Raw genomic sequence first — 21,166 nt, 5'->3', positions numbered from 1 at the left:
CCCTCTAGCGCGGGACCCTTCGATGACCTCTGCGCTGCGGTTCTCGCCTTCTACCGTGAAACCCACCGCCCGCTTCCGGGGAGCCGCGAGTTCCAGGTTTCCCCTCCGCCCTAGCGAGCGGTACCAGATGGCCCGCCGCCTTACCTTGACGAAGACCTCACCACTCCGGCTACGACTTCTTCTAAGATCCGGTCACAGGAAGATTGAATCCTGCTCTCGACCACGACTAGGTAGAAGACGCTCGCACTTCCCCTGACTTCAGCACCGAGAGCTGCGTTCCATTGGCGACCACGTACAAAGGTTCATCGCAGGTGCGTGCCATATGCACAATTTCCGCGATATCAACGGCACGTGACACCTCAACGCCATGAGACTCCTCGGCGGCTACTTTGCCGCATGCCTCGGAGTCTGGGTCTGAGATATTTTCGCCCATTATTCGACACCAGGTTCCAGAGCTTCCACAGTCGGCATTGTCAAATAAACATAATTTTCCATCAACCTTGGCAATCTGCGCATCCTGCAAGCAGCCACTATCATCTAACTTGAAGTCTCCCGCAGCTGAATTTCCTGCCCACGACTTGTTAGGGCGAATTTTTGAGATGCTGCTACAATGACCAAGGACCAGATGACAGATTCGCTAATGGCTGAACAGCCAGCACATTCCGTACCAACCACGCAGGTGGACATCCACCAGGCTTCCCCGACGAGCACGGGTGCATCAGCCAACTCTCCGGTAGAGCCCACGCCTTCCGGATCTCGTGACCAACCTCTGGAGCCTTGCAAGGGCGACACCACAACGCGACAAAGTGCCTTGAATTCAGACATAACCCTCATCAAGACCAAGGCCACTACCGCCTTTGCGCAGCAGATCGGCAGACCGGTCACAGTGGACCTACCTGCCTGCCGAGACTTCCGTGCACTATTTCGACCACGGCGTTTCCACGTCCGTCGACTCGGTCACCCGTGCCGGCATGTCAGCCACACTGCGACGCTCAGGTTGGTGTTCCATCAATGGTTACGCCCGCGCCAGGACTGCCAGCCCACTGTTTCTTGTCACCAGCCATGTCTGCGCCATGTGCGCTGTTTAAGACGCCGCCGCGTCCTTTACATTTCAGTACTCGGTCGTCCTGGTTCCGCTTAAATTCATAGCATCAACTCCCCACCATCACCAGCTCGTGCTTTTCGGCACCCTCCCACGACTCCACCTAAGGGTACCTTTGTCAGCCGTGCATGCTCGAAGCACCGGGTGCGCTCTCGAGTGATCCCGCCAAGTCATCGTGGGACGCACTTGTTTATGGCCACAGTGACCCGGTGCTTTCTTCTTCGCCCGCCACATTTCTCGCAGTGTCGCCCGCCAGAGACCCAGTCATTACCTATTGTCCCTTCCCGTTGACGACCTGGACTGCTCACAGACCCCGTTTAGTTTCGCGAACTTAACTCACTTGCACATACGCCCCAATCGTTTTTCATTTCGACTTCATTTCTGTGGGGGGAGGGGTAATTTGTAGCGTCATCATCATCGCCATTCATCATCATCGTCATTTTTTGAGCCACCGCGCTACGCCTCTCATTCAGCTCATGCCACAGCTCGAGACGCGAGCTATAATATGTCGGGCTCACGCGCCTGGCGGTTTGGACGCTGCAATTACCGCCGCTCCGCTTCAGCAATCGCCTTTCATAATAAAATAATGAGACAATGACACAACTACGTTGGCCGCCATCCCGTCTTCCTTTGTCACGATAGATAGATAGATAGATAGATAGATAGATAGATAGATAGATAGATAGATAGATAGATAGATAGATAGATAGATAGATAGATAGATAGATAGATAGATAGATAGATAGATAGATAGATAGATAGATAGATAGATAGATAGATAGATAGATAGATAGATAGATAGATAGATAGATAGATAGATAGATAGATAGATAGATAGATACGCTCAAAGTCACCGAATTGGCTAAGAAAGGCTTCGCATTTACAACTTTATTTCAGTCCTGCAGGACGCGCTTAGCACGGAGCGGGCGTCTCCCACGTAGGGACTGACAGGGAGTAGTTGGAGGACGCTTCGTGGACCTGCTGGACGGCCCAATGCTGGTCGGCGAGAAGAGAACTCCTTAGGGACCTATCGCACTTGTTTGAGGTAGAGCCAGGAAGAGTGTTTTTACACTCCCAGATTATGTGTGCGAGTGTCGCTGTATGTCCACACGAGGGGCACGTGTCACTGGGGTATGCCGAAGAATAATAAACAAAAATCTTTGCAAGGTTTGGGTACGTGTGGGTCTGTATATTAGGCGTGGTGTTAGCACGTGTGTTCTGTTAAGTTTCGGGTGTGGGGGTGTAAAAATATGGTGTTCAAGGTAAAAGTGCTTTGTGATGTCGTTGTATGCAATGGGTGCATCCCGATTGCTCTCTAATTCAGCGATATTGGGTTGCTTTGTGGCGGTTTGGTGGGTAAAGGCGCGCTGCATCATGGGCAATCTTCTTGAGGTTATGTGGGGCACCTGGGAGTGCCGGCACCTTGCCGAGATGGTCGGGGAGCCAGGTGACACTGTGGTACTTCAGGGCACTCGTGCCCGCTCTGCGCAGGATACGTAACGCCAGGTCGGAGATGACTCTGCGTTGGAAGGCTTTGATGGCCAGTCTGGAGTCTCTGTAGATGAGTTCCCGTTTGCTCTCGAGCATAGCTATAGCTATAGCTACTTGCTCCACTACTTCGGGGTTTCAGGTGAGGATTGTGGCAGAGTTAAAAATCTGCTACGGGGATGATACCGTGTCTACAGCGAAAGCTCGGTTGTTATGATAGGCACCAGCGTCCACGAACGAAACGTTGTCGCTTCCATGTGTATGCGCAATTAAGAATGGTGGCCACCCGCGCAAGGCGTCTGCCTCTGTTCTATTGCTCGTGTACATTTCGCGGAATAGGTGCGATCGTGATAAGGGCGCGGATTTCATGGGGAACTAAAGTCAACTCTGGGGAGGGGGGGGGGGGGGTTCTGACCATCGAGGAGAAGAAACCTAGCTTGCGCAGAATATGGCGGCCCGCCTTGGTGGCGGTGAGTCGGGTCACCGAAGACCTTGATGGTGTCTACCCTGGACACTGTACGACCATCACTGGTGTGGAAGTTGATATTGCATTCCGCCGGAGTTTTCCACCCTTTGGCTTGCCACCCCGGCGTTTGGACCAATATATCAACCGCTCCGACTTCGCGGGGGAGCACCTGAGACCAGTGAGGTCGAAGTAGGATTCGGCGGTGTCAATGGTCTCTTGCAGGGCGGACTCAATGAAGCCATTCGACCCTGTGGATGATTACATCGCTCGCATAGACAGATTTTAGAAAGTCGTTCGAAAACCCCGAGCATCACAAGGTTGAAAAGCGCCGGCAAGAGGAGGGATCCCTGAGGAGTGCCCCGCTGTCTGAGCTCCACTTCTTCCGACACTAAGTCTCCCATACGGCGAGCGGCTCTGCGTCAAGTGAGAAAAGAGCGGATCTATATTGCATTCACACACTTTTATTTATGTTTACCGGACTCGGGAAAATTTCCCCCTATTATCATCAAGACACTTTATTGACTCACTAATCAACTGCCGTAAAAGCTTTTAGAATCCACCAAAACGAGCACAGTTACGAAGATTTCTCCGACGCTTGTGAAGTTCGCAAGCTGCATGTATGTAGTTTATCCCTTTTTTCCAATCATAGCTGATGTGCGATTCTTGTACTTTGTGCAAAACATTAACCAGCTCGTGCGGAAAATACATCTATAGCATTCAGCCCTTTTTTTATTACCTTCAAGTGCTTTTCTCTCCAGTGAGCTCACTGAAAGTACTCAGAAGTGTCGGGGGGGGGGGGAGGAGGAGACTTTAAGGCGGCAAGCAGATGGTCCCGTCCGTCAGTGCGCATCACAAGCTTGAGTGTTTTCTTTTCGTCTTTATTCTTTCAACAACTGTCTTACTTCTTGAGAGACCGCGACCACACGGGCGGTCACGTGGGGCCATACCACCACGGTCGTGGTAAATGTGCCTTATCACGTCCCTCAAACTAGCCAATCACGAACTTTGAGCGTATGGCATTGTTAGTAGAGAGAAGCACGAGTGACTTGTCAACTTTGAGAAATATTTTCGAACTCCAGGCCTTGTGGTGCACTGAAGTTTTTGGCTTGAGCGCTTTTTATAGCATGCACTACCAATCAGCTGTGTTTTCTTAATACGCCCAAAAAGTGTTCCAAGGCAGCTTCATTGCAAATAACAGATGCTGTCTCGGAGACAACAGACATAGTAAGTTCAACCAGACTTCTTTCTTCTATGCTATAAAAATAGGACGCAAGCAGTAATTAGCAGCTTTCTTCTCCGCAGAACGAAGAATAGTGGCATATTGCCTGCTTTGCAAGTCTGCTTGCCAGGCAGCTCCAAGAAAGCTAACAAAAGGCGCCAAAAATGCCACTTTTCCAGCTTTCGCTGTGACATGTTTTGTGTTTTTCAGAAAAGCTTGGCGTATTTATTCAATTAATTGATCACTAAGAGTTTCTGCTTGGCAAGTTGGTTCATACTTGCAAGAAAAAATGGCTGAACTCAAGCCAGACGAGGAAGTAGACTGAGGCGCATAGCAGCGTTTGTCCATGTTTATTGTGTACTTGTCTAGTTCCCGCCCAATCGTTTTTTTTATTTGCAAAATTAGATCACACTTTGCAATGATTTTGAAATGAAGAAGATTTGTTCCCACTTACCGCCTATAATTGTAATTAGATTGCGAACGTCCTCATCACCAGCAAAGTGACCGAACTCTCCTACAAGGCTTATGTTCACACTGTAAAAATAACGAAGTAAATTTACACTCCATACGTGAAGCGAGAGTTGTATGTGGCCAAGACTCTTACATTGTGTCATTTTCTTGATATGACCGAAGAAAGTATGTTTCGTTTGCTGTCATGTTAATGTTGGTATCTTTCTTGCAAAATTGTGGATTTCGTTGAGTCGTGTTCAAAACCCATATACCTTCAGTCGTATTCATGAACTGCAAAAAAGTGCATCCCAAGAGGTAAGCGGCAAAATCAGATTTGTTACGCAGCAGTTTGCACCTATACTGATATAAATTTATAGTGAATTTTAAGTTAACGCTACACCACCTTCACATGATATTGCCACCTGGCCATGAACTGCGGCGAGCACGAGCCCGCATCGAGGAGAAGAAACGAGGAAGAAGTTGTTGGGCTAGCGCGCTCTCGCCGAGGCTTTTGTTTTTTGGTTGTGGTGTCCCTGACCTGCGCCTCTGTGACTACGCGGTATTCTTTACCTGAAGTCCCTCTTGTTCACGCGCGACAACTGGTGGAGTCGCTGGGTATTCCCAGTCAATGATCCAAACGCCTCCTGGGAGCCCTATACCCGCAGTCGCAACACCTGTCCACCGGGCCAGCCGGAGAATCCGAGGATTGTCCCCCGAGCGTGAACCTCTACCGGAGATGGCATCAACTGCACCACCCCAGAGCGGTACGGAAAATATTCCGATGGCTAATTACACGCTGCAGAAGCCACGAGTGCCGAAGGTGTTCCGTGGCTCCATGTTGGAGGATGTTGTGGACTGGTTGGCTCACTTTGAACGCGTTGCGGCTTTCAACGAGTGGACCGACGCCAACAAGCTGCGGAATGTATATTTCAGCCTTGAGGACGGAGCTCGTACTTGGTACGAGAACCGCGAACCCTTCTCGTCGTGGACGATGTTTTGCCGTCAGCTGCTGGCAAGTTACGCTGACCCCCCATCGCCGTGAACGAGCGGAACGGGCCATCCAATCACGCATCCAAATGCCGAACGAGAGCGTGATGGCGTACGTGGAGGACATGACGAGCCTTTTCCGTCGCGCTGACCCAGGTATGGGAGAAGACAAGAAGTTGCGCCACCTAATGCGAGGAGTTAAGGAGCAACTCTTCGCTGGTCTCGTGCGAAGTCCCCCGAATACTGTGGCAGAGTTTTTAACTGAAGCAACGACAATGGAAAACATGCTGCAGCAGCGATCAGCTGTGTACGACCGCCACGTGAATGTTGCCTCGCCGGTGGACCAGATTGGAGTTGCGGGGAGTAACGTCAATCTCGAAGCTCTCTGCGACCTCATCAGATCGGTGGTACGCGACGAGCTGCAGAAGATTCACGGGCCGCCTCCACCTGCTGCGGGATCCATCTCCAGCCTCATCAGGAGTGAAGTACAGCAGGCTTTGCAAGTCCCGCTGTCCAACGATGCTTCCCCGCCTGTACCGATCGAGCCTCACCGTGCATCTTATGCCGAGGCTGTGAGCTGTTACGTCGCTCCTGCATCGTACGCCGAAGCTGCGAGTCGTTACGCTCCTCCACGCCGTTTCGTACACCCTGCACATCGCGATCCACTCCCAGCAGTTCAACCAGTCCAGCATTTCGAGAATCGGCAGCTCCTCCCGCGGAAATCGGACGTATGGCGCACACCGGACAGGCGGCCGCTGTGCTACCACTGTGGCGAAGCCGGACACGTGTACCGCGAATGCCAGTACCGTCGCCTCGGACTTCAGGGTTTCGCCGTCGACTCACCCAGGCCAAGATTTGGCGAAAGACCCAGAGCGATTGAGGAGTACCTGTCCGAGCAGCGCATGCCACTGCTCCCGCGGCGCCAGTCACGATCACCATCTCCAAGAAGGTCTTCGTCAAGTGTCCCGAACTACCCAGGGGCGGCGCCAGCACGGCCGCTCAGCCCTAGGCGGGAAAACTAACGACAGCGACCTTCGGGGGCGGGGCCGCTGATAAACGACACGAACAAGGGCCCCAATCCATGCGAGTACGTACCAGCAGTGGTTCAACGACGACAGCTCCCGAATCAGAAAGCCGACTTTCCCTAGATATACCTGTAGTGCTCGACGGCCGCCACGATATTACAGCTTTATTAGACACAGGGGCCGACTACTCCATCATGAGCAGAAAACTGGCGACGCATCTCAAGAAAGTGGGTACGCCGTGGTACGGGACACGAATCCGTACAGCCGGCGGGCACGTCGTCACCCCTCTCGGTATCTGCACGATTAGAGTCGGCATTCGCAAACGCACATTTCTCTGCAGCTGCCTTATACTTCCTGAATGCTCCCGAGACCTCATCCTAGGCGTCGACTTTTTACGTGAATACGGCGCTATCATTGACCTCCGACAGCGCACAGTGACGTTCTCTACAGACAAAGCAGAAAAGCCTGATGACAGCCATCTCAGTTCGCTTCGTGTTTCGGCCGACATAATCACGTTGCCTCCACGTTCAAGCATCCTGGTTGAAGTCGTGTGTGACGAGATACGTGACGGTGAGGCAGTCGCCGAAGGCAACTTGACACTTTTGTTTAGCATAGGTGTCTGCGCAGCCCGCAGCCTCATTACGCTTCACGACAGACGTGCCACGCTGCTTGTGACAAATTTTAGTAATGAGCAGCGGCACCTGTTTCGACGCACCGCTATCGCTTTCGCCTACCCCATCGAAGACGTTGCTGAATGTTTTTCTGCCGCATCAATAAATAGTGGGCTACAATCGACATCGACCGGCGTTTCTAAGGCTCTTGAAAAGGTGGACATCAATTCGAGCCTCACGCAGAAAGAACGCACAGCGCTGCAGGAGCTGTTGCTTGAATTTCAAGAGTGTTTCGCTTCATCCTCAAAGGTGCGTCAAACGCCCCTTATGAAACACCGGATTATTATACACACCGATGTCTCGCCCATAAAGCAACAACCCTACCGAGTTTCTGCCAAAGAACGTGACGCGATCAATGCTCAAGTCGAAGAGATGCTTCAGGATGATGTTATACAGCCGTCCAATAGTCCATGGTCATCGCCAGTCGTTCTTGTAAAGAAAAAGGACGGAACGTTGCGTTTCTGCGTGGACTACAGAAAGCTGAACGACGTGACAAAAAAAGACGTGTATCCTCTGCCACGCATCGATGATTCACTAGACAGACTACGGCGAGCAAGGTATTTTTCATCCATAGACTTGAAAAGCGGATACTGGCAGATTGAGGTTGATGAAAGAGACCGAGAAAAAACTGCTTTTGTTACACCGGACGGCCTGTATGAATTCAAGGTGCTTCCCTTCGGCCTGTGTTCTGCACCAGCGACATTCCAAAGAATGATGGACACTGTTCTTACCGGTCTGAAGTGGAACACCTGCTTAGTTTATCTCGATGATGTCGTCGTATTTTCGGTCACTTTCGAGGAACACTTGAAACGTCTGCAGGCTGTTCTGGAAGCACTCCACTCTGCGAACCTCACGCTGAAGCCAGAAAAATGCCACTTTGGCTATAAAGAACTTAAATTTCTGGGGCATGTTGTGAACGCAGACGGTGTTCGACCTGACCCCGACAAGACAACCGCAGTAGCCTCCTTTCCCGTTCCCCGTGACAAGAAAGCAGTACGCCGCTTCCTCGGTCTGTGCGCCTACTATCGTCGCTTCATCGCCAATTTTTCTAGAATTGCCGAGCCTCTGACTCGTCTCACACGTGACGACGTACCATTCGTTTGGAATGAAGAACAGAACGCGGCTTTTATCGATCTACGTGAGCGTATGCAGGCACCACCAGTTCTTGCTCACTTCGACGAGGATGCTGCCACGGAAGTTCATACCGACGCGAGCAATGTAGGTCTCGGCGCCGTGCTTGTCCAACATCAAGAAGGCACCGAGCGCGTGATAGCTTACGCCAGCCGTGCCCTGTCTCGCGCCGAGATGAACTATTCCACCTCGGAGAAAGAGTGCCTAGCAGTAGTGTGGGCCACTATGAAATTCAGGCCTTACCTCTACGGTCGTCACTTTAAAGTAGTTACTGATCATCACTCATTGTGCTGGTTAGCCAATTTACGAGACCCGTCTGGGCGTCTGGCACGATGGAGCCTTCGTTTGCAAGAGTTTGACCTTACCATTGTCTATAAATCAGGCCGCAAGCACGAAGATGCTGATTCCTTGTCACGTGCACCTACCGGAGTTTGTGATCCCGACAATGACGATGACTGCGGCTTTCTCGGAGTCCTCACTGCAACAGACTTGATCGCACGACAACACGATGACGTCGAGATTCGCGCAATCATTGACCAACTAGAAGGACGCAACACACCCGTACCTCGGCACATCTCTCGCAATCTCTCTTCGTTCTGCCTGCGGAACGGTGTCTTGTATAAATCAAACTCGAACGGCAATGGAAAAGCCTACTTGCTAGTGGTCCCATCTGACATGCGAGACGACATTCTTCTGGCCTGCCACGACGAACCCACATCCGGGCATCTAGGTTCTTCACGAACTCTCGCCAGAGTTCAACAGGCGTACTACTGGCCGAGACTTGCTATGTACGTCAAGAGATATGTGAAAAGCTGCCGTGAATGTCAACGCCGCAAATCTCCGCCACTGAAGCCTGCAGGCCTGCTGCAACCAATCACACCACCAAGGTCGCCGTTCGATCAAATAGGCATGGATTTACTGGGGCCGTTTCCTCTGTCATCTGCCGGTAACAAATGGATAGTTGTAGCGACAGATTATCTAACGAGATACGCCGAGACAAGAGCCCTGCAACGAGCTACAGCTTCCGATGTTGCCCAGTTTTTCGTCGAACAGATCGTTCTTCGCCATGGCGCCCCGTCTTGCGTCATCACTGATCGCGGAACAGCTTTCACGGCTCAGCTCATTGACGATGTATTCAAGCTAAGCTTCACGAGCCATCGCAAGACGACGGCGTATCATCCGCAGACTAACGGCCTGACGGAACGACTTAACAAGACCATCGCCGATATGTTGTCCATGTATGTAGACGTTCAACACAAGACGTGGGATCAGGTCCTTCCATACGTAACATTCGCCTACAACACTGCCATCCAAGAAACGACACGATTCACACCGTTCCGTCTCGTCTATGGGCGTGAGGTCCAGACCATGTTGGACGCTATGTTGCCACACGATTACGACGGGTCGCTCACACCTGACGCTGAGCAGCTTGCTCAGTTTGCCGAAGAAGCTCGACAGTTGGCACGCCTGCATATTACGCAACAACAAACTGCAGATGCACGCCGCTACAATCTTCGCCATCGACAGGTCGAATACCACCCAGGAGATCTAGTTTGGGTATGGACTCCGGTTCGCCGCCAAGGGTTGTCCGAAAAGCTCCTGAGTCGCTACTTTGGACCCTACAAAGTAGTGCGTCGCATCAGTGACGTGAATTATGAGGTGGTTCCATATGGAACCATGTCACCCCAGCGTCGAAAGCACTACCCAGAGATTGTTCACGTTGTACGGCTCAAGCCGTACTTCGTACGTTAGTGGGACCGTACCTCAGCCTTGTTCTTTTGTTGTTGTTTTTTTTTTCTTAAGTGTGCCCACAGTGTGCATGTCTGCTTTACTTCCGCTTATCCACTACCATTCGCGCGAGCATCGGGGCGATGCTTTTTTTTTCAGTGGGGGAATAATGCCACCTGGCCATGAACTGCGGCGAGCACGAGCCCGCATCGAGGAGAAGAAACGAGGAAGAAGTTGTTGGGCTAGCGCGCTCTCGCCGAGGCTTTTGTTTTTTGGTTGTGGTGTCCCTGACCTGCGCCTCTGTGACTACGCGGTATTCTTTACCTGAAGTCCCTCTTGTTCACGCGCGACAATATCAATGTCCTGGACCAATAATCTTGACATGACATGCTCAATCAGCTGAAAGCTGTATTGTAGTATGGAAGTTGTATTGTTGCAATTGCGAGAACATGGTCACTAGGTTCAACTACTTGCAGCAATTTCGCCTACTTTTAAAATCGTGTCGCAAAAAAAGAACGTAATGGCCACTTTATGGATACTTCATATTTGTCTCAATTTCCACTTTATCATAAAGATTTTCGAAGTCCCAGCCGATGGTGTATGACTACACTCTTAGTCAAATCTTGGCTAGACTACACTACTGCAGGCAGGAAATCAAGCTCCTAGTCTATCTATAGTCTTCCTCCAAGGCCAAGACTGACCATGGCTGCAAGAAAGGCATGGTAAAAGACAAAGTCAAAAGCTGCTTTGATGTTGAGGAAGATAGCTTTTGGGATCCATCCAGCAAAGAGGTCCTCTTCGAGAAAAGAGTGAGGCTGATGACATTACCGATAGCTGATCTGCTTTGGCGGAATACGTTCATTTCTTGAGGAAATTTGATGTGGCCTTCTAGAAAACAAGTCATTCGTTTTTGAACCATCCGCTCCATAAGCTTGCCAACGCAACTCAGCAGGGCGACGGGTCGCGAAGAGGCACTGCTTTTTGGCTGCTTTGCAAGTTTCAAAATGGGCACTACTTAAGCGAGCTTCCATTCTGCGGGAACTTTGCCAGGCAGCCATGTGCAATTATAGTATGCTAGGAGTCGTAGGTGGGAGATGCGGGGTAACTTTGCACTGGCTTCATAGCTTATTTCGTCGTCAACGAGTGATATGTGCCGGTTATATTTACTGATCGCGGTGTTCACTTCTTCAATTTTGAAAGGCAAATCTATTGCTGGCACTGCATCTCGTGGGTAGTCAGATTTGTTGCTTGAGGAAGAGCTCCAGGGTATTGAAGTTGAGGATAACAGTGTGCAGTTTCCTTCTGACAACCCTGAAGGGATTTCTGTCCGTAAAAGAAAAATGCGGAGAAAAGGCGAAGCTGTTGGAGTGGCGTGAACATGCCTCTAAAAACCCGCCATATTTAGGTTACCGGTTGACGAACATTCTGTATGGGGCAAAAGTTGCGCCATCTTTGTCAGTTACGTTTATCCAGGTAACAGCGGATATCACGTCGTGTCCGTCGGCAGGCTTGAAGGTCTTTAAGACTCTTTGTGCACAATATTTTAAGCTCGCCTGCGAATAGCACACAATTTTTCAAACTCCTCTTTGTTTGACTAAATCTCTCAATCTTAGCTGAAAAACGTGTGCATGCTCTTAGCAATGAGACATTATAGTGAGCAATTCTTCGTACTTTGTGGCACCAGTAATTCCTTTGCTAGTGGTGTCTTTGTATGCTTCCTAATCTGTAGATCTCGTAACCAATTTCTTTGAAGACATCTTCGCACCAACAGCTGGTATTATAATTTGGTAGTGATCACTGCCCCGTGTTTTCAAGTCGACGTGCCAGTGAAAGCTACGGGCAAATGAGCTTGTTTAGAAACTGACCTCAATGTTGCCTGTAGTTGGAAAGCCCCATAGATATATGACACTGCTATCATTCAGAGGTTCAATGGAATGTTTTAAGAGTAGTTTTGCGAGCTTGGCTCCTTACGCACAAGTTTGTGAGCGGCCCCAAATTTCATTGTGGGCCTTGAAGTCTGCACGAATTATGTCTGAAGAAGGTGTTCTTGAAATGATATTTTTAAGTTTTTAAGCATCGAAAGGCCTGTCTGGCTCCAGGTATACTCCAATAAGAGTGTATTCTTGTTTACCTATTTCTGCATATTCATTGTCGTTGTAGGGTAGGATCTGGAACGCCGAAGTATCTCTGCGAATGCCTATGCGTAACCTGCTGATATTGTCAGGTGGTCTTGAATGATGAAAATAGTACCCGTTGATTCTGAGATGTCTTCCGACTCGTGATTCAGAGATGACGATGAAAGGGAATCGGTACGCTTGCACCAGCTGTCGGAAATCTGAAAGCTTCGAGTGAAGCCCGCAAGCGTTCAACTTGAATATGGTGGATGTGCGAGATATTTTATGGATTGTCAGTTCAGGTGGTGATATCGTTGGGAAAGACATGATTGCTACGGTGAAGAAAGCCATGATTGCTACTGTGAAGCACGTCGACACCAGAGGCTTCATTGCAAGGATTGCGTCTACCTGTGGGACCCTTCTAGTCTAGAGATTTGCGCAGACAAGGGCGAGGGCTGCAAACAACATAGTATTGAGTATGCGTGCGACGTCTTGGTCAGTGTTTCCGTGTTGCTGGCTCTCGTAGATCTTCTTATCGTGTTGCGGTGACTGAGACTGGTTATGATAGTGCGGGCTTTGTGGGTCTTGCGAGACACGTTGCGATGATTTTGATGAAGACAATAAGCCCATGGATTTTCCACGTTTCTTTTTAGTAACATCTCCGTACGTGCTAGCGGATGTCTTTTGGCTTTGTGGTGGTTGTTCTTGAGAGACGTCTTTCATACTCATGAATACCACACCAAGGTTAAGCGGTTGTTCGTTCCATCTTGGTGGTTTCTCTTGTGCTTGCTCCGACGTGCGTGCGAGTGTAGTAGCATTTTTAGTATCAGGGTGTAGACCACCGCAGTTTGCACACTTAGGTTGTGCTCTTCAGCTGTATTCCTTGTGCGAGTGAGGCCCAGCACACACTTTGCAGCATACCGGGCTTGTGCAGTGCCCCGATATGTGACCTTGCCTTTGACACTTTCAACACTTTGTAGCTTCTCCAACGTATTCGGCGACCGAGTAACTACAAAAGGCAAGCGTAACTCTTTTAGGTAGTGGTTAATCCTTGCTAAATTCCAAAATAACAGATCGACGACATTCCTCTCTTACTTTTTCTCCCTCTTCGGGTGTGAACGTGGTGAGCCTCCTCGCTGAAATGACACCTTGATCCCGTAGGTAGTGTACTTTTTCGTGTGAGTACCTCAGAGGAACATCTTGTATTTTTCCATAGCTCGTCGTGTATGAGTACGGAACTCGGGCTTCTACAGCTACGCCAGCAAGTTCAGTCACAGTGAGCCAATTGTTTGCAGCGGGCACAGCTGACACTGTAACCACCAATCTTCTATTTTTGTTGAGGCGATGGTTGACAACATTCTCTTGAGCCAACGTTACAATCACTGATGCCACATATTAGGGTTGACCTTCCACAAGCTTCCAGCTTCCACAGTAGGTCGGAAGACGGCAGGAACACGAGTACCTCTGTTTTGTGCGAAGCATTTCTTAGCAAACTTTGGCGACATTGAGCATATCTATCTATCTATCTATCTATCTATCTATCTATCTATCTATCTATCTATCTATCTAGCCGCCTACAACTTTTAGCTCTTCTGGCCGTTTCGACAATGGTATCAATATTAAACTTGCTATGGCATAAAATGACTCAATGACGAACATATTTGAGTAGTCATAACATGAAAAAATGAAATGTATGTCACGAATGTCATGATTAACATTTCATGGTCCTGTAGCTCTTGCGGTGGTTTCGTTCACATGGCATGGTGCAAGACTGGTATGGTATGACATGATTGCAATGGCGAACACAAATGATACACTCTAACTTGAAAATCATGACATGCGTGTGATGTAACAACATGACTGCATGCCATCCTCGTGATGCGCTCGCGGCCATTTTGCTAGCTTCACATATACAAAATTTGGTATTACAGTGCGTGAATGAATGACGAAGGTATGTGACTGGTGCAAACATGATAATCATGAGATGTGTGTTATGTAACAGTATGACTACATTCCACGCTCATGATTCGCTGGTGGTCGCTTCGCTAGCTTCACTTATACCAAATTAGGTATAACGGGACGTGAATGGATGACGAAAATATGAGACTGGTGCAAACATAATAAACATGAGATGCGTGTCATGTAACAACATGACTACATGTTATTTTCATGATGCGCTCGTGGCCGTTTCGCTTGCTTCACGTGTACTAAATTCGGTATTACGTGACGCGAACGGATGACATAGTTGAATGACACATCCAAACGGGATAATCAAGGCATTCGTGTCATGTAACAATATGACAACATGCCACACTCATAATGTGCTCGCGGGCTTTTCGCTAGCTTTGCATATGTCAAATTTGGTATTACACGGCGTGAATTGATGACGAAGGTATGTGGCTTATGCAAACGTGATAATCATGAGATGCGTGTCATGTGAAAATGACTACAAGCTCCAGTCAAGGCATTAATGCACTTCGACGTGTCCCGGCGCTCGTGCGTCCCGGCGTTCATTTCGTCGCGTCATGCCGGAGTTTTTCCACGTCAGGCGCCGGTCTTGCCATATACTCGCTGGCACGCGGCGCGCTGCGTTGTTTTGACGTATGCGCGTTTCAGGGCGTCCGGCGTCCCTCCGTCACGAAAAAAAGTCAAATGCAATGCTATCTGCGTCACGCATTGGCGGTCGCATTTCGCGCCGGTGGCCGTCAGTAGGTAGTAGGTGTTCTGTGGCCGCGCCTAAGGTCCCTAGATCAAACAAGTTTGTTTCATCTATCTAAAAACCTTAGCCGCGCCGAGGGACGCTGGTGGCGCCGGTCATGCGCGGCGTCAGATTATATATAAAGTGCTCGAGTTCGGCTAATGTAGCGTCACTGTGCCCAGCGTGCGCGCGCATCAACGTTGCGTTAGAGTATATTAGGCCCTTCATGATGCACTTGCGGCCGTTTTATAAGCCAATAGATACCAAATTTATTGTTCTGTGACGTCAACGGATGACGATGGTATATGGTTCAAACATGATAATCATGACTCGCGTGCCATGTATAAGAACCTGACAACATACCACGTTCATAGCGTGCTCGCGGCCGTTTCGCTTGCTTCCCATGTATTAAATTTGGTATCACGTGACGTGGATAGATGACGAAGGTAAACAACACATCCAAACATGGTAATCATTACATGGAAGTCGTGTACGGCATAATTTACCTCCACGTCGTAACGTTGTGGTAATCTTAAAGTCACATATCAACCGTGCTTCGCATATCATCGATTCCCACTGTACGTGGGATCTGCCCTTTTTTTTCATGAAGGACACAACTGATTGATTGATTGATTTGTGGGGTTTAACGTCCCAAAACCACCATATGATTATGAGAGACGCCGTAGTGGAGGACTCCGGAAATTTTGACCACCTGGGGTTCTTTAACGTGCACCCAAATCAAGGACACAACTGTGAAGGGCACTTGGTTCATACTCCCTCTCTTTTCTTCCGAAGGATCAGAGCTGTCCTGCTAATCGTGCTGGCACTTGTTTACAGGGACATGGTCTGTAATTCTCTCTACAGAGGCTTGCCATCACCGCCATAGATGCGGCATTGAGTGCATTTGGCGGTGATGTTTCGTCTTTTGGTGTGTACGGCGCAGCGCGCCTAGAAGTCTGCTTGACGTGTTTATCCAAATGGATGGGAGCCTGCAGGTCGTTTCGGGTGGAGTGCAAAGCCAAGGAGAGCGATAGGGACTGTCAGACTGAGAATAATATTGAAAAAATCTGAACTGGCCTTGCACAGCTGCACACGAAATTAGTGTTTCAAGAACATTACGATTAACTTAAAAACCAGTTCCAAGTCCTGGCGTGGCTCTGTCGTAGAATACTTAATAGCCACTCAGAAGGCTGATGTTCGATGCCTGCAGGGACCATGGTATTTATTCTAAGGGTTCATTGGGTCAGCGCTACCAATTCCAGCTTTTAGGGGCGAAGCTCCTTAGGGTCGAACTAGTTGGCGTTAATCACGCCACACAAAACCCGAACCAAAACTGAACACTAGCACAAGAAACAAAAACGTATGTGTAAATAATAGCCTTTACATGAACATTATTCACCTACATGACAGCACAGTACACAACCACCTGCTCTATTAGTCTGTCCATGAATATGGCCATCCGTCAATTCATGCATCCTACCATCTATGCATACGTCCACCTTTCCATCTGCGTGTCCATCCGTCCACATGTCCAACCTTTATAATAATTGGCGACTTCAACGTAGACAACACGGAACTTAGCACCTACAGCTTCAAACAATTGTTGCCATGCACTTAGAGGAGATACGAAAATGTTTCTTAACGCTCTTCAAATAAAATTACGGATGTCTGTTTATGCTGGTCCTTTGTTGATATAAACTTTCAATCACCTTCGGTGCATCGCGCCTAACTACAGTTTATCTCAAAACGTGGTGACTTCTTATTGTAGGACCACATAAGTAATGTTTATAAAATTGAATAGGCATCACCGCATGTAAACTGGACGCTTCACAAGCATTATAGCTCATCTGAAAAGCAGTTACAAGATCTCGTGTAGTTCTGTGGTAGAAAATTTGTTTATCATGCACAATGCGGGGTCCATTCTTGCTGCGACTCTGTCATTTTTTGGTTGCATTATTTGAGTAAACTCTGCTGATGTCCACTTTTTCTTAACGCTTACACGTTGAAATTACCCATGTCTCTACTCACCGCTCCCGAGTTTATATAAACTGTCAATAACCAGTGGCACATACCACCATACCAGTGGCGAATACCGAACGTTGGTATGTGCCACTCTTAGGCGGAAAATGTTTGAAGATGTACGCGACGGGACAGACAGACAGACAGACAGACTGTTTTATAAATGTTGTTCAGACACATTCTGCGTCAAATTGGTAAGATGTTTACAGCGTCCAAAGCACGTAGTTGATGAGGAGCAGCCAGTCAGTAAACACATTGATAACACTGCACCTGCTGATTCTGGCTTTTATCTGTGAATTAAGCCACCCAGTCATTGCATGCAGATGCTTTGTTTTGTATAGTCAAGAGTCCGACGGAATACCGTCTGGTCGGGGACAAACATTCTGCAAAATAAGAAACACGCTGACCAAGCTGAAATACACAAAAGGTAAAAAGACGTTTCGGCTCCCCACACGGGAGCCTTGTTCACAGTCAAAACGAGCCGGAACGTCTTTTTAACCTTTGTGTATTTCACTTTGGTCGGCGTTTTTGTTATTTTGCACTATGCTTTGTTTCGTGTGCAAGGCGAGTTCTTGTGAAGCCGCCTAAACCACGTGCTCGCAGTGACTCGCGCACTGCAATACTGGTGGTGCAAGTTGATCTTGTACACTGCAAACCGCGGCTATTAGAGACAGAAATTTGCTGCAATTACTTTATGCGTCTCGGGAAAAGCCTGTACAACTCAAAACAGTGATTGAGTAAAGCATGCATTTCTTCATGAAGGAGCGATTGTTGTCTTGAGCAGGCGCATCCTGTTTTCTTCTGACTTTTGTAGGTGAGGTTGTGCGTACGCATTCGCCCTTTCGAGAGCATAAGTAGCCCACCACAACACAAGCTAGGCACACAAAATCAGAGAATTCAATTTCTTCAGAAAGCCACCATGCGGCAGTTTCGCTGCAGCGAAGTAATTATTACTGTAGATTTTCACGCAATGCAACTCATGTAAACATACGTAATCCTTATGTAATCTTATGTAAACCTGCCAATTTTCATGTTCTTTCCTTGTACCCCCCCCCACTATAATACCTGTATGGGCGATGTGGGTAATAAGTAAATAAATAAAATCAATAAATAAACACATAAGCATCAATGACACTGAATCAACACGCATCAAGGTTCAGTTTGGCGTAATATGTCTCGGTAACGAAACAAATGAGGACACATTTTATGAAAACCGCATATGGAATGACGTACGCGTTCTTGTCTGAAACATTTTGGTCAAATTTGAGGCCAGGTCTTTCTTATTTCATTTTTCGAAGGTGGTCTTTTCTTCACAAAAAAGCTCTTAATTTTGAAACTTTTTGTTTTAGGCTTTTAGTTGAAAGATTAGCCTTGCCACAAATACTGGAAAAGTTTTCTTTCTCTTTGGCACAGTCTTGAAATTTTTGTGTGAGATAGTGAGCACGTCAAGGCGCATGAAACTAAGTAAACATTCTCTAATTGGGTGATGTCTGCCATTTTTCTCTTTTTCGCCTTCTTTACAAGAGCACTAAAAGATCATAGATCAAGTTCAACGTCCCACGTACTAAATCTATCAAAACATTTCGACACCACAACGCACCACAGACACTGCAACGAGAGCCCCCGAGACCAAAAAAAAAACGCAAGCGCCAGCACCCACAGCCCGGGCGAGGAATCCAGCGGCCAAGCTACTTCAGGTTACAAGAAGATATCTGTGGTTGGTAGCACCAATGCTCAGTTCAAACGTGATTTTTTCAATTTTAGTTTCAGCCACAACTGCAAGATATATGTGATTACTTGTAGATATATTCTGTCAAAGTTTAAAGTGTCTATATATTGCATTGGGGCCGATGAATCGAAGCTGTAACTCGTCGCACAGACCAGGTGTACTGGTGGGTGTCAACAGCAGCACCTCGTCTCCCGGTCGGAATGCGGCAAACGAATGAGGAGTGTCATAAACGGCCTTCTTTTCTTGTTTCGTAGCTTCTGTGTTCATACGAGTACGCTAGCAACACTGGGAAATGCTAGAAATATAATCCTCGCAAGAAGACGTTAATGAAGTGCGATTCCCGGAGAAGAAGAAAATGTCAACAACAATGCTGTTGAACGTCCATAAAAGAAATAAAATGGTGAGTATCCGATTGTGCGCTAAATTTTGGTGTCGTAGGCGAAAATGAGAAATGGTAGACGTTTATCCCACTTTTTGTTGTCTGGTGACTGTAAACCGCGATCATATCAGCAAGAGCACGGTGAAGTTTCCCGATCAGACCATTAGTTAGAGGATGGTAGCTAGACGCTGTGTAGTGCGAAAAGCGTGCAGAAATTCACTTAGCAGTTGCTATAAGAATACCTTTCCATGATCGTTTAGGAGTATGCGGGAAGCACAATGACACATAATTATGGCCTGAAGAACGAAGATCGCAACTTTCGCAGCTGCACCAGTAACCACGGAAATTGTTTTGGCGCAGCGTGTCAGATCATCAACGGCGCTGACTATACATCTATTTCCAGCGGCAGTGATAGTAAGAGGCCCATAATGGTTCACACCTAAAGCCTCAAATGATGTTGTGGGACATAGAGTTGGCTGTAATTAGTTAGCAGGAAGAAATCGGCAGAAGTCGAGAGAAACCACGTACCTCGATTCCCTGGTAGGAAGGCCAGGCCAGTAAAATCAGCTTCGAATGTGGTCGTAGGTTTGTGAAAGTCGAGCTGGTCATCCATGGCATCGTCGTGAAAGGCGCTGAGCACATGATGTCAAAGAGGCCATGGTAGAACAGGCACCCAGAGTTGATCATTGGGATGATAATTGGGACTACATAATAAACTTCCTCCAGCTTAAATTAGTCTAGTTGACGATGAAGCCGTGCGTTGGGTGGACGCGAAGCTGAAGAAAGGTGCCTTATATGCGTCGAAAGTACGGGTCATCCAGCTGGCGAGAGGTGAACGGTTGTTCGTCATCGGCGTGCAGCTAGTCCAGCCAGGCGAGCAAGGCAACCAAACTAGAAGAGATGTCCAATAAACTGGTGTTTTCGGAAATGGTTGTGGGAGCGTTGGGCGATGTTGTAAAATGCGAAGGAGCGTCGGCGTCTTGATGTATTTTGTCATATTTATAAATAATTTCAAAGGCGTAAATTTCACCAACCCAGGTGCCTGGACAGATTCTTTCTTTAGATGGCCAGCATAAGTCATGGTGGTCCGTTAGAATAGTGAATTGATGGCCGTGAATATAAGGATGGAACTTCTATACCGACCAAACCAGAGAAGTACACTTCTGTTCAGTGATCGTATAGTTCTCATTAGCGTTGCGCACTCTACCAGCGTACGCTACGATTCACTCCCGTAAAGAGTCCTCGCGTTGCAAAAGAGCAGCACCGATACCGCAGCCGCTGGCGCGTGTATGCAAGAGCGTCGGGGTGGTCTTATCAAAATGGAAGAGTACTGGCACTGACGTGTGTGCTTCCTTCAGCAAGTGAAACACTGATTCGCATTCTTCGGATCACATGAAGGGTACATCAGAAACAATGACCTGTCCTTGTTGTCCCCTCGTCCATTGTACACCTTTTCGTGCTTCAGCTGAAAAAGATTTGGAATACCAACTAGCCCACTCCCTAATCTTGCTTCCATTTTAAGGCCACGCTGCACAGTGCCATTCATGCACTCAAAGGTTGCAGGCGCAATGCAGAACCAGGAGTTGAAAGTTCTGTTTTTTATCGTATTCGTGAATTGGATTTTGCCAATATTCTGAACGCGAATCAAGGCTCGAAAAGTATTGCGCGCCATGTAGGGAATCAAGGGCATCGTTAATGCGTAAAATGGGGTAGGCGTTCTTACGTGTGACCTTGTTGAGACCCTGCTAATCGACGCAAAAGCACACGGAGCCATGGTTCTTTCGAACCAAAACAACAGGGGACGACCATGGACTAGCTGATGAATGAATTACTTCTCATTAAAGCATGTCAGCGTTTTTCTTTCTTGGTTTTTCACTCAGCGACAAACACGTTGCATGGGTGGCGTTGCAAAAAAGATATTCCATCTGTATTAATGCTAGTAGGTACTGTACTAGTAGAC

The 21,166-nt window shown here is 48.1% G+C and overlaps 1 protein-coding gene across 1 annotated transcript in view; it reads right to left on the bottom strand.

Annotated features, from left to right (window-relative positions):
- The window catches only part of LOC119167985 (uncharacterized), a 70,239-nt gene that overhangs the window by 32,112 nt on the left and 16,961 nt on the right, over positions 1-21,166 (bottom strand). The window contains exons 2-3 of the mRNA XM_037419440.2: positions 4,880-5,016; positions 4,730-4,809 (exon numbers count right to left, since the gene is read on the bottom strand). Of these exons, the coding sequence (XP_037275337.2) occupies positions 4,730-4,809; positions 4,880-5,016 (217 nt within the window). The remainder of the gene's footprint in view (positions 1-4,729; positions 4,810-4,879; positions 5,017-21,166) is intronic.

This window comes from Rhipicephalus microplus, unplaced genomic scaffold, assembly GCF_043290135.1.
Source record: "Rhipicephalus microplus isolate Deutch F79 unplaced genomic scaffold, USDA_Rmic scaffold_136, whole genome shotgun sequence".
NCBI classification, from domain to species: Eukaryota; Metazoa; Arthropoda; class Arachnida; order Ixodida; family Ixodidae; genus Rhipicephalus; species Rhipicephalus microplus.
The sequence above is the reverse complement of the archived record's forward strand: the minus strand, read 5'-3'. Positions and strand labels throughout refer to the sequence as shown.